This window comes from Ptychodera flava, chromosome 4, assembly GCF_041260155.1.
Source record: "Ptychodera flava strain L36383 chromosome 4, AS_Pfla_20210202, whole genome shotgun sequence".
Classification (NCBI taxonomy): Eukaryota; Metazoa; Hemichordata; class Enteropneusta; family Ptychoderidae; genus Ptychodera; species Ptychodera flava.
Window position 1 is genome coordinate 34,498,834 of NC_091931.1, and position 13,270 is coordinate 34,512,103.

Here is a 13,270-nt window from a genome sequence, read left to right on the forward strand (position 1 = left end):
TGGTTTCAAAACTTTCCAAGCTCTCAGATTTAGAAAGGCATGATACACAAGAGCATTCAATTCAGCGTTGAAAAAGCTGTATGGATGCACGCTTACAGTAAAATATAAACATGCCTGAAATCTCAGTCAATAAATAATTGAAATTATTAGCAAAAAATACAAAAACACAAATTATATTTAAGATGTCTGATTGGAATCTGTATCATTTCCTTAGGGGTGGTTTGGACTCTCATATCGTTGTATTCAATACCATGGATATGAGGGCATCTTGGGAAGATGAATTCCTCAAAGCAAAACAGAAATTAGGTGAGTACCGTATTACCTGAAACAAACACAGTTATCTTAACTGTTCACCACCAAGAGATGGTGTATAACTCTCATGTTTCCAGTGGAATGTGCAGACTCCAAAGAAGGGATGTGGTGGGACAAGTACTACCAGTGTTTCCGAGATCTGAATGCAAATCATTAGTTTTCATCTGTCAAGCAAGCCAGCCTTTTTATAAAGTCTTATAAGACAATTTTGGAAAATGACCAACTAAAGTTGCCGGCTTTCTGTCTTGAATAGAAACAAACAGAATGGCAAGATGATGAGAATGTCAAACACGATATAAAATGATCCATTTGTTCAGAATATTGCAAGAGAAGTTGCCATCAATTTTGAAAGTAAAGTAAAGCTTTGTACACTAATATCAACTTTGGTTCTGTCAGGAAATTCACTACAAAATCGGTTCCTGTAAATTTTCACCGGCAATTTTCAATTAACAGTCGATTTCTTCCTTCTTCAGCTGATTCCAAGGACACCTTTCCGCCTCAGTTTCTCAATCCCATTCCCATTTCCAAGACTCGCAGTGGGATGCAGTTTTCCTGCGCCAGTCCCGCACACGCCACGGGGCTGGAAGAGCAGCGAGAGGTCTGGGTTTGCAATAGTGATGGCTACGTCGGCCAGGTCTGCCTACTGACCCTTGCCCCTAAACCTGACGTTGCTACGTGCAAGACTGTCTGTTCAGCCAGGATATTATGCATAGCGCCTGTTCCAGGGACACAAAGAGTACCAAATTCACGTTCTAAGTAAGTAGGAATGACAAAATGTGATTGCGAAGTGATAAATTACAGTGTTCATGTGACTAACATCTTTCAACCAATGATGGATGAAAGCTTGTCAAGGCATAAAGAAAAGTCATGCAAACTTTCACCAAAATCATCATTCAATTAATTATTTTGTTTTATTTTGTATCTGGACCATCTTCTAATGTGGAAGTTTGCTTGCAAGATTGAAGATTAGTGGAAGCAGACAGCATTTTACATAAAACTTGGCACCTAGGGAGTCTTTAGGGTTATGGTTAGAGTACATAGCCAGAGGCTCCCAAGGAAAACCCTTGTAATTTGTATCCAAAGTTCTGTGTCCACTAATCCTCAGATGAGTCATTCCACTTTGTTTCATGTCAAAACTGCATTTCATGACCCAGAATTCATGCAAATGAAAAATCAGTATAAACTGTATCATGACACAAGTACATGCTGATGTTCCCAGAAGTAATATCTAGGCAATGAGATCTGCCGTCTAACATTTAAACCAAGGCACATTGATGCACTAAGCTGTAGTACACGACCGTTGTCAGTCCTGTAGTGTTATTGTTATAAACATCACTGTTATGTCTGCCTACTTGTGAAAGTACAAGATGTGCACAGGAAGAAATTAGTTATGTTAAAAGATTAGCCATTGCCACAAAGTAGACTAGACTTTTGTCTTGTAAAATGCGTACTTGGTTTGAAGCCTTTGTGAGTCTGCAAATGTGACCTGCCTTTTAAGGGTCGGTAGCTGTAACTGTTGATGGTACGCTTACAGTGTTTTGGATATCAACAGCAAATTCTTATTTTACTCCCCAAAGCATGTTGAAACATCCACTAATCAGCTTGTCACGTCAGGTGCAATGTTATTGTTGGCATTTGATTTTTAGTCTAGAATTCACTTGTCAACAATAACAATGTGTGGTCTGTACAAGTATAGGCTGTGTAGACAAACTGAAAATTGTGTATTTCGAACATACTTTTGGGAGTAGAACAAGAAACTGGTTGTAGATTAACAAAACAAAAATAGTGTTAAAATCACCAAAGGTTATAGCTACTGGCACTTTAACCCTTTGAGCGCCAAAGTCAATTTTTGCCACCTTTATAAAATGTAACCCAGTCAAAATTTTTCAGATTTTTGCCAAAATTTTGAAGAAAAACTGTAGCCAGTGAAATGTGATGTCCGTTTGGACCAAAATTATCAAAATGATTACAAAGAAATTCATAAAAACTGGTACAATGTCGCATTAAAATTTTGGTGGGAAATAGTACAGCACTCAAAGAGTTATAGTACAGCGCTCAAAGGGTTAATGTCTACAAAACCAAAGCATGAAAATATCAAGATTGTGTGATGTTGCACTTGGCAGAGCACGACCACCGAGTGACAGTGAGCACCTATCACCAATCAGCATCGAGATCACAGATGACGATCCGTTGACGCTCTCCTCTCCACCTAGGAGGAAAAAGCACCGGCGGGCGGCCAACATCATTGCGTTCGACTCCGATGAATCTGACGAAAATGCATCAACTGTTGACAAAAGTCTACTCCACGTCGATGAGAGTGTCACGGATGACATCAGTTCAGGTAGAAATCACCATCGCTATAAAAGTAACTATTTTAAAATAAATAGAGGTGTGGATTTGAAATGCACGAGTGAAAGGTGCAGTTCCTAGAAATTTGTTCTCAAATGATCAAAACTGCATTTTATGGTAGTCACTATATTGTTACATTGTAGACTTACCGCAGAATGCTTTATTCAGTTAATCAAGCACAAAGAGTTGATTTTAACTCAAAGCTAATGCCATGTTCGTCACATAGATCTCATCAAGCAAGGTAACCTTAATCATATATATAGTTGTTGTGGTTAAAAATTATTTAACCTGTTCACCCATTCCCAGTGAACAAATCCAAAATCACCATGGATAATAATTGGTTAGGGCCAAACCATTGAGGTGAAAGGGTTAAAGCTCTTATCAGCTCTAACTTTTGAAGTATTTTCGGGTTGTTTTGATCTGCCTGTATTTTGTTCACTTTCATCTTGTACTCCAAAAATGATCGTGAAAAGCCTGCTGTTTAACCTGTCAACCACAGCCTGTGTGAGTTTCATGTCCAGTGTTATTTTTGACAAAAGAACTTTAGTCTGGACTAGAATTCATTTGTGAACAATAACATTCAATACTTTGTGCAGTGCAGTGCGTTAGCAAGATTAATACTTTGTATTTTGATATACTTTAAGGAGAAGGAAATGTTTTTGTTTTACAGAACAAACATGATAAAATATTTTCAAACTTTGCATCAATTATCCTCTTATTCACAAGATTTAACAAACAATTTGAAGGTCCTTACATTCTGAAAGAAAACTGGCACTTTTAAAAATAAACTATTTTTGTTGTGACCATTCTTAGATGACGATGATGAGAGTGGTTATGCCATTCGTCGTCATAGCAATGGAACAATGACGGGCTCTCTCAACGAACTGCTTGATGAAGAAGACCCTGACAACTTGAAAGCAACGATGTGGTTGGGAACTGAGGATGGATGGTGAGTTTCAAAAGGGACCAATCAAAACAGATATTTGTAGTTTATTTGGACCAATCAAAAGAGATACCAGTAGTTTATGTGGACCAATCAAAATGGATCCCAGAGGTATATTTGGACCAATCAAAGTGGATACCAATAGTTTATGTGGACCAATCAAAATGATACTGGTAGGAATATCTGATAACAGGGAAAATATCAAGTTATAATCCCTGTAATGCACATTACTCATTCAGGCTGATACGTCTGATCATTGTATGTTATAATTATATTAGTCACTCTTTTCATAAACTGTCAGGCACAACAAATTTTGACATGTCACAAGTAAATTTTAGGTAATTCAGTAACTAATGCAATGTTATGGAAATAATAGGTTTTGGGATCTCTTAATTTGTTTGATTGAGTACTGTGTATATGACATGGTTCCTCATATTTAGTCTATCTTGATTTCCATCTTAGTATCCATATTTACGTGTGCAATGATAATGTAAGGACGGCTAAAGCAAGCAAGAAAATCCAACACACGGCTTCAGTACAGAGTATCCTCTACCTGGACAACAGAGTGTTTGTGTCACTTGCCAATGGGGAGCTTGTAATGTACAACAGGCACTCAGGTAAGTAATTGGAAAAATCAAAACAGGGCTTTGCAATGTTGTGTTGATTTTCAACAGAAGTTAGCAATGGACTTTCATGATAGTGCAGTGTCTTTTTCAGTGACATTTTATTGTTCAAAGGGTTGATGAAGTCTTTGCATTTTCCAATGGTTGCGCAGAAAAACTGCTCCCAATATTTGATGATGGGCCTTCCATGTAGTGTGAAAATTACAAATTTATGTAGAAAATCATGCCTGCCTGTCAACACCATCTTGAATCTCTGGTTTTTGTCCTCTCTACCCCAAGGGACACCATGGGACTTTGACAGCCCCCAGACACTGACCATCGGCAACAGCAATGCACCAATAACCAAGATGGCGGCCGTTGCTGGGAAACTGTGGTGTGGCAGACAGAACTACATCATTGTTGTTGATCCGAATTCATTCATTGTGGAGGTAGGGCTTGCAATATCTGAGGAGACATTCAACTCCGCATTTGCAGAATTACAAGCTGACTTATTATATGAAGAGAGTTTAATTTATTAGTCCCCGCGGACGAAGTCCGGCGGGGACTTATAGATTGGGTTCCGTCCGTGTGTCCGTCCGTCCGTCCGTCCGTCCGTCCGTCCGTCATCAACAGTTTCTCAGACACTGCCAAACCAATTTTGTTCAAACTTGGCACAAAGGCATAGCACTATGACCTACAGATGCACATCGATTTATTTTGCGATACGATCCAATATGGCCGCCAGGCGGCCATTTTATTACAATTTTTTCATGTACGGAGCCATAACTCAGACATGTTTCAACCGATTTTATTCAAAGTTGGTACAAGGACATTGACCAATGTCATAGATATGCATGTCAATTTTTTTTGTGATATGATCCAATATGGCCGCCAGGCGGCCATTTTATTACGATTTTTTCATGTACAGAGCCATAACTCAGGCATGTTTCAACCGATTTTATTCAAAGTTGGTACAAGGACAATGACCAATGTCATACATATGCACATTGATTTGTTTTGTGATACGATCCAATATGGCCGCCAGGCGGCCATTTTGTTTCGATTTTTTCATGTACAGTGCCATAACTCAGGCATATCTCAACCGATTTTATTCAAACTTGGTACAAGGACATTGACCTATGTCATATATATGCATGTGGATTTGTTTTGTGATATGATCCAATATGGCCGCCAGGCGGCCATTTTGTTATGATTTTTTCGTGTACAAAGCCATAATTCAGGCATATCTCAACTGATTTTATTCAAAGTTGGTACAAGGACATTGACCTATGTTATACTTATGCACATTGAATTGTTTTGTGATACGATCCAATATGGCTGCCTTGTGGCCATTTTTTTTACGACTTTCCATGTCCTGAACAATAACTCAGACATTTATCAAGCAAATTTATTCAAAGTTGGTACAAGGACATTGACTTATAGTATACATAAGTACATTGATTTGTTTCTCGATATGGTCTGATATGGCCACATGGTAGCAATTTTGTTATGGTTTTTTTCATGTCGAGAGCCATAACTCTAGCAAGTCTCAACTGATTTTATTCAAAGTTTGTACCTGGACATTGACTTATGTAATACATATACGTGTTGATTTTTAAACAGTAAGATCAAATATCGCTGCGTGGCGGCAAATTTGTTACGATTTTCTCATGTACTGAGCCATAACTCAGACATACCGGTATTTCCACCAGTATCATTCAAAGTTGGTACAAGGACATTGACCCATTTCATACATGCTCGTCAGTTGTTTCACGTCATGTAGCAGTATCATGTCAATTATTGAAGTTTCATAATTAGGTTGATATGTCAGAAATACTGCATCATATCAAATTTCATGAAACTTTGTACAGATGTTAAGCTCACATTGCTTTAACAGTGAAAAAGACATTTATCAGTGTCATTTTAATAAATTTGTAATTGCATATGTAATGAACTTTCCTAATTAGAGTGATATATCCACAAATACAACGTCAAATTTGATGAAACTTGATACAGATGTTGATCTCATAGTGTTGTAAATACTACATTAAACTTTATGAAATATGGTACCGGTTATCTATTAGTGTTAGGATAGAATGAAAAAATGTTTTGCAACATCCTGTCAACTAATTCCCAGTTGACTATTTAATGACCTTTAGGATAGTGGCCTACATTGGTTTTATGTTTTTCATCACCATGGAACTCATTCTTGGCCATTGAGTGCCATCTGTATCAAAGTATTTTTATCACAGAACCTGTAATCAAAGTACCCATTAGCAAGCGGGGACTGGGTCATCAACGATGACTTGTCAAAGCTAAATATTAGTGCAAGTGCTATAGAACTTTGTCAAAAAATTTTCATGAAATTTTCGTCAAATGAGCTTGCAAAACTCTAATCTTTTATTTGTCGAAATCTGTGGCATTATGTCAAATATTTTTGTTTGCATGATATTGTGTTTCATAATCAATTCGACAGCAATGATCAATTTGATAGCAGGGATGTGTAATTTTAACCTTAACATGAGTGAAATTTTTCTGTGATAAATATGTCATATCAGCATGGTGTAGCTACTGAAGTTATGTCGAATGTCGTCCGATGTTTGTTTTGTCGTTTGTTCTCAGCAACACTTGCAGATGAGCTGCGAGCAGAATCACAATGTCCAGTGTATTGTCACATCGGGACTCGGAGTTTGGATCTCACTGAGTCAGCAGAGCAATGCTGTCGTCAAGTTGTACCATGCCACGAACTACACAAACCTGGCAGATGTGGATGTCACACAAGCTGTTCATAAAATGCTCGCAGGTTAAAAAAATGCTTAGAAATTAAACAAGCAATTACAAGCTCTTTTAATTTTGTTAAGTTGATGAAATCAAATTCCATTCCTAGCAAGTGTTTCCAATTACAGAGTATACTTTGAAGAGGAAGGGAAAATGTGCATCAAATTTACTGACTGATCTCATCATCAAAATACATTTTAATCAAGCAAGTGTGCCACAACTTTGTTTAGGAAGAATTGTATGGGTAAGCATGAAGTGTTGTCTGTCTCATGAGAAGAAATTTTTATACCAAACAAAAAATTTAAATGTGAAGTGTTGTTTTATGAATCTTTGTAGATTTATCATAAAAGCTTAGTGAGCATTTCAGGAGTTTAAAGGTTAAAGGTTAAAGTTGACTGTCTCAGAACTTCTTTCATGTAACAACTGCAGATATTTTGTTCACTCTTTAATGTGTGTTTAAATATGAAGTATTCAGCTTGGCAATACAGCCTGTGTATGTCTTACGTACACAGTCCATGTTGACAAATTAATTTACATCTGGATAATGAAAGCAACCATCAAATATAAGAATATGCATCAGACATCAAAGTCAGTGTCAACAAACCAAATACATGGTATTTCAACTTTCTTTAGGGGAAAAAGACATTTCAGTTGTTAAACATACCACATTCATTAAAAAAGTTGTAAAAAGTTAATTTATTAGGGCTGTGAGTGGTGTGCCAGGTGAAGTCGCTTCATCCCACATTTTTATTAAGCTCAGTCTTCTTTTTGGCTTGAATAGGGTCAGATGCCATCATCCGTCAGCACAAAGCTGCATGTCTACGCATCACAGCGTTGCTGACATGCAAGGACCTGCTGTGGGTCGGAACCAGCGCCGGTGTTGTTCTCACTCTGCCGTTACCAAAGATCACGTCCAACATGTCCAGCTTGGCTGAGACGCCGCCAGTGACAGGATCAGGCCATGGACACACGGGCCATGTCAGATTTCTCAGCGCGGTTGAAATGTTACACGATGACGACGGTGACCCTGGTTCAATTAGAGTCGCTTTTCAGAGGCGGTGTTCCGTCTCAGCCACGATGATGCCAAATATGATCGTGATTAGTGGCGGAGATGGCTACGAGGACTTCTGCTCGACGTCTGCGAATGAAGCTGCAGGAAGGGACGATAGCACAAATCATTTACTTTTATGGAAAGTGTGAATCAAGATGAATGTGTAAAAAAAAACCCAATGTGTATATAGAGACAGAATCAAAGACAAGAGAATTTGTCTAACGGACCAAATGTGGCACATGGATGACCCTTGATAAAGCAACAAGAAACTTAAACCTGAAAACAAACCAAGTTGTGCTGAGCAGAGATAGTCGTCATGGTTATACTTAAAACAGTCAGCTTTCTTTTCAATACATAGTGATAACTTTAACATTTTCATTTGCGACAAGCCTCATTCAATCTGTTTTCTTTTTATAATCAGCTTAATTCTGATCCAAGCTGGTCAAGCCAGGTTGTGGCCACCACAGCGTACCACTTTCCTGTACAAGGTTCTTTCATCTGGCCAGCATCTCTCAGCAAGGGCCAAACTCTACTTTTTTCTCTTTGTAAATAAACACGGTCATTGTCAGCAACTCTTCAGAACTTTCACAAGAAGCATTCAAACCAGAAATCAGAACCACCGTGATGGAGATCACGGTGTCCAAGAAAACGACGAAAGTATTATGTTTTTAGAAAAAAAAACTCTTTCATCAATGAGTCATCACAAAGGTTGGATGTGTGCAATTTTAATTTGTTCATGGTTCAGTGTTTTGTTTTACGTTGACAATGATTTTTATCGACAGAGTTCTTTATGAAGTTACTGTCAGATGTTGGTTGAGTTGTGTGCCTGGCTATTTCTTTCAACCAACAAAACTGCCACAGAAACTACAACTAAATCTTATCACCTTGGAACACAATGATGTCACATCCTGAGATGTACAGACACACAGACACTACAACTAAATATTATCACCGGGGAACAGAATTATGTCACTTCTTGGAATGTACAGGAACTACAACTAAATCTTATCACCTGGGAACAGAATGATGTCGCATCTCAAGATATTTATCACAGCCACGCACAGAAACTGATAGATGGGTGTTTCTAACTACCATAACAGCAGTGTCTATGTTTAAAGATTGTGTCGTCTGTGAATGAATTGCAATGGATCAACCATGTACACATACAAACCATGCAAGAAAGGTTTCTAGATCAAAAATGAATGTATGGAAGAACAGCATGGCTTTGTTGACTGTGATGAGGTTTGGTGGCGTTTATGTTACCACAATATGTCAATATGGCACAGGATGAATCATGATGAGATTATCCTTTCTGAGTTTCCAGTTATGTCATTACGCTCATGTCGGCCCTTTGATCAGTGTATGTGTCCTTGTTTAAGCAAAGTGTGATTTCAATTCTTGTGCGTCAGTGAGCCAAAAAAGCAACTTTTTAGAACCGATTTTAAGTTTAATCTTTCAATTCCCAATGGAAGTTTTTTTAAGTGAAGGAAATCTGTCGACACATAGAGCAAGGCAAACATCGCAGACATGTATGAAGATGAGTGTTTGACATGTTGGGCGATGCACAGTCCATTTTGATGAAGGATTTGTACCATTTCAGAGGCCTCTGGATGGACAATGAAATGGTCTTTTGGCAGTGGCGGTGGTTGGATGTTCCTGAGCACATCTTGTACTTACTTATACTTTTCAAATGTTGTCAGAAGAGACATTTCTTCCTCATGTTAGCACGATCAGACACAAACAGGAAACAGTTTTTTTTACCCATCACTCCCTGTAATGTTGTTTGTTTGTTGTTTTTTTAGTAGCGAGTAAAGAATTTTCCATTCATTTGTTAAGATGAAATTACACATGTGCATTGACAAAACCAAGCTTGCTATTTCATTCATCATCAACAGCCAGTTGACTCACTGAATATGGACTCTCAAAGCTTGAAGATGTAATTGTTAAAGAAAGTTCAACATTCCCAACTGGCTTTTGTTCATGTTGCATTCTCATGCAGTTGATTGCGAAGGAGTTTTTCAGAGATATTGAAATCAAAACATTTTGAAAATTTTGCCACCAGAAGTCTCCCCTTCATGAGGGGGCATTAACCCTGCACCTACGTTAAACATGATGACACTGCTGTCAACAAGACACTGCCAATAATGTGGTGGCCCTGAGTTTTTCTGTCAGTCACTACTGCTGAATCTCAAAATCCCAGCATTAAAACAAGTATACAAGGTATTTCACCTCATCAGAATTATATTATTTGTTCTTCGCCTAACTCTTCAATAGTTAAGCAAAGACCAACCACTATGATGGTAACAGGGACGATACTCAAGTGTGCTCTTTAACACAAAAATGAAAAAGTGTCCATTTGTCTGTGTGAAGCAACCAGACGCAACAAACCAGTGCAGGGTGAAAAAAAACAAACAAACCAACCGTGCAGGGTGAAGTCCATGATGTTCATGGATTCAAACAAAATCCAACTTAAGTGGCAAGTTGTGAATTCTATTTTAAGATTGTCAAAAGTGCTTTTCAATCCATACCACCAGAGATTGATAACAAGCCATTTTCTCTTACAGTTTTAGACAATACTAAAGAAAATTCATCGAGACATACGGCAGAGTTTGTAGCTAAACATGTTCATATCACCAACCATATTTGGCTATAACTTGAAACTTACAATTCAGAGCTTTATTCTGACAAATATATGTTAACATATGGAGGCCACATATCACTGTAATCCAATTTCTCAGAGAAATAAATAAAGAAAGTTTCATGTTGTGACCAATCTTCAAACTCTACTTTCCACATGTGCAAAAACCCATCAAAGTCGAAATATACTCTATCAAAGTGACCAAGATTTTTATACTTCTTGTCAATTTCAACCATTTTTTTTTTCAAGTACAGAATTTGTGTTCTTCAAAAAAAGAGTTATGTCTGACAGAACCTGAACTTGCATTCTATTGATATCAGAAAGTTAAAAGTGTGCCAAACTTTTGTGACCTTTAGTCTGTGTGACATTTTATGTTGAGACATTTTTTTTTTTTTCACAGTGGTATTATTTTTAATTTTTATGTGCTGTTTTTTTATTTTGGATACAACCAACCAAAGTGGTCCTTAACAAGTTGTGAAATATTCCTTGTTGTCTAGTAAGGCTTGCAACATTAGTATTATGCACAGTCAACCACAGATGTATTTATGACAATAATATAAAATACAAATTTATTACAAATTTATTCTTATAAGAGTATATTAAAAATGACAAGCTGTCAGGCAGACACCGGAAGAATATTCGTTGTGGAGACTGTGAAGAAGAAACAAAGGCATTCATGTAATTTATCACCTGAGGGCAGTCATAACACCCAACCTCTTTGTGGTGCTACAAAATACTCTACTCACACTTACAGGAGCGATGGTGCTAAAATAAGTACTGAAGCCATTGACACCAAAGAGTTTGCCTGTGGTATAACATACCGCAAATGAAAAAAATATACGATAGCTTTGGAAAATGGAACCAAATCGAATCGCTCGATGACCAATCCTGTACATAGTTGTTTTTTGTGTTTTTCTAGTGATGTTTGTCGTGCACACAGCATACCTTGTGCATTTCATAAATGTAGAAACTTGTCTATCATCTTGAAATAAACACTTTTGCTTGATTTCCAACTTCAGTCAGAGAAGGTTAAATGATCTAGTGGAAGAACATGTACACTTTGAAATCACCTGTACGCTGAATAAAACATGTTCTAGATGTTTGCCAACCAATACATGTACACAAATTTCATATCTGTTCTGTGTACTTCATTTTGTATATTTTAAACTTTCGTTTGTTTTTTATTTTACCCTCGGTCTTCCAATGATTATTCAGGATGTGTTGTTGTGACATGTAGCATGGGGCAAACATAGCATACAAATACAAAATTTTGATTTGCATGCTTTATTGGTGTATTACCATGGGTCTGATGTTGAATGAAATTCTTCTTTCTTCACCCTATTTGTCTTGCGCTTTCCAACTTTGAATTCGTTGTTAAACAATGTTTTCCTCTAAGTAAATGTAAGAAAAGTGATTTCATCATTAAAAAGTTGAAAAATTTCTTTGCCAAAGTCCATTTGCTGTTGTGGTTTTTGCTGAGGTTTTCAGGCATGATTTTAGGAAACGTGTGATATGTGGAATATCTTATATAATGGTTGCATGTATCTCTTTTTTTTCCAACCATTCAATTGAGTGAATCTGCTATTGTCATACTGTTACGCCACCAAAATTGATAAAAATAATGTCAAAATGATATAATAATGACATTGTTCTGCTACTGTGCAGTTTCCTGAACAGGATAAACAAAGGACAGCATCCAACTTGAGATCAATTGTGACTAGCTTTACAAACAATACCCTCTGACGTCACTTTTGTCTATCCGGTGGGGATTAGACGTATCTATTTTATCGTCACGTGATGTATTCTGGCAAATCACGACACGGAATGAGCATGTGGTGTGTTATAAATAAACCTGTGTACAAATACCATGAAAGTATCTCCTGCAAATCTCATGTCACTAGATAAATGTCCAAGTAATGCAAAACCTAGCATTTTAAACATAATAGCTGGAAAGATATTGAACCGAACTGGCTGACTATTCCCATGATTTATGCCTATTTATGTATTACACTGATAGCAAAGAGTGCACAGGGAATATTGGGTGATGTTCTTGTCTGTGTTTAAAAGGTTCTTTTCCCTCGCGCACAAGAAGAAGAGTGCAATCAACTGGGATGGGTATGGTGAAGATTGAATTGAGGGGAGGGCCGGGATTAAGTGAATTTGAAAAACACTGGGCTCAATCTTCATTATGAAAACAATTGGCCTTCTTAGGGGGGGCGTTCCAATAGGATTGTACGTCTGTATAACTGCTCAGTTTGTTTCTTCAATTTGCCCCCCCCCAGTCCATGGACCTTAACACATGGTCTCCATGTATGATATGCACTGTTATTGTTTACATTTGAATTTCAGTCACTTGTCAACCATAACAATTCAGTTTACACATATAAAGGCTTGAGTTGACAAGCTGAATACTACGTCATGTCTCAACATACTTTGGCGAGCGGAAGAAAAAGAAGCTGTAGTTGACCATAGAAACAAAAATATAGAGAAAATCATAAACAGTTAGAGCTACTGTCCATTTAAAACCGGGTATTAAAAGCACCATACTCTGAATTATTAAGTGTCTTAGTTTATTGACAACATTTGCCAGACATCTG

General features: G+C 37.4%; 1 protein-coding gene across 3 annotated transcripts in view; it reads left to right on the plus strand.

Moving 5' to 3' along the window:
* LOC139131541 (rho guanine nucleotide exchange factor 17-like) overlaps nucleotides 1-12,124 on the plus strand; it is a 131,863-nt gene extending 119,739 nt beyond the window's left edge. For all 3 annotated transcript variants that reach the window (XM_070697631.1, XM_070697633.1, XM_070697632.1), the window contains 8 exons: nucleotides 215-306; nucleotides 786-1,068; nucleotides 2,436-2,653; nucleotides 3,475-3,610; nucleotides 4,067-4,221; nucleotides 4,507-4,655; nucleotides 6,829-7,009; nucleotides 7,766-12,124. In XM_070697631.1, the coding sequence (XP_070553732.1) occupies nucleotides 215-306; nucleotides 786-1,068; nucleotides 2,436-2,653; nucleotides 3,475-3,610; nucleotides 4,067-4,221; nucleotides 4,507-4,655; nucleotides 6,829-7,009; nucleotides 7,766-8,184 (1,633 nt within the window). In that variant the 3' untranslated portion in view covers nucleotides 8,185-12,124. The remainder of the gene's footprint in view (nucleotides 1-214; nucleotides 307-785; nucleotides 1,069-2,435; nucleotides 2,654-3,474; nucleotides 3,611-4,066; nucleotides 4,222-4,506; nucleotides 4,656-6,828; nucleotides 7,010-7,765) is intronic.
* Nucleotides 12,125-13,270: the final 1,146 nt, after the last annotated feature.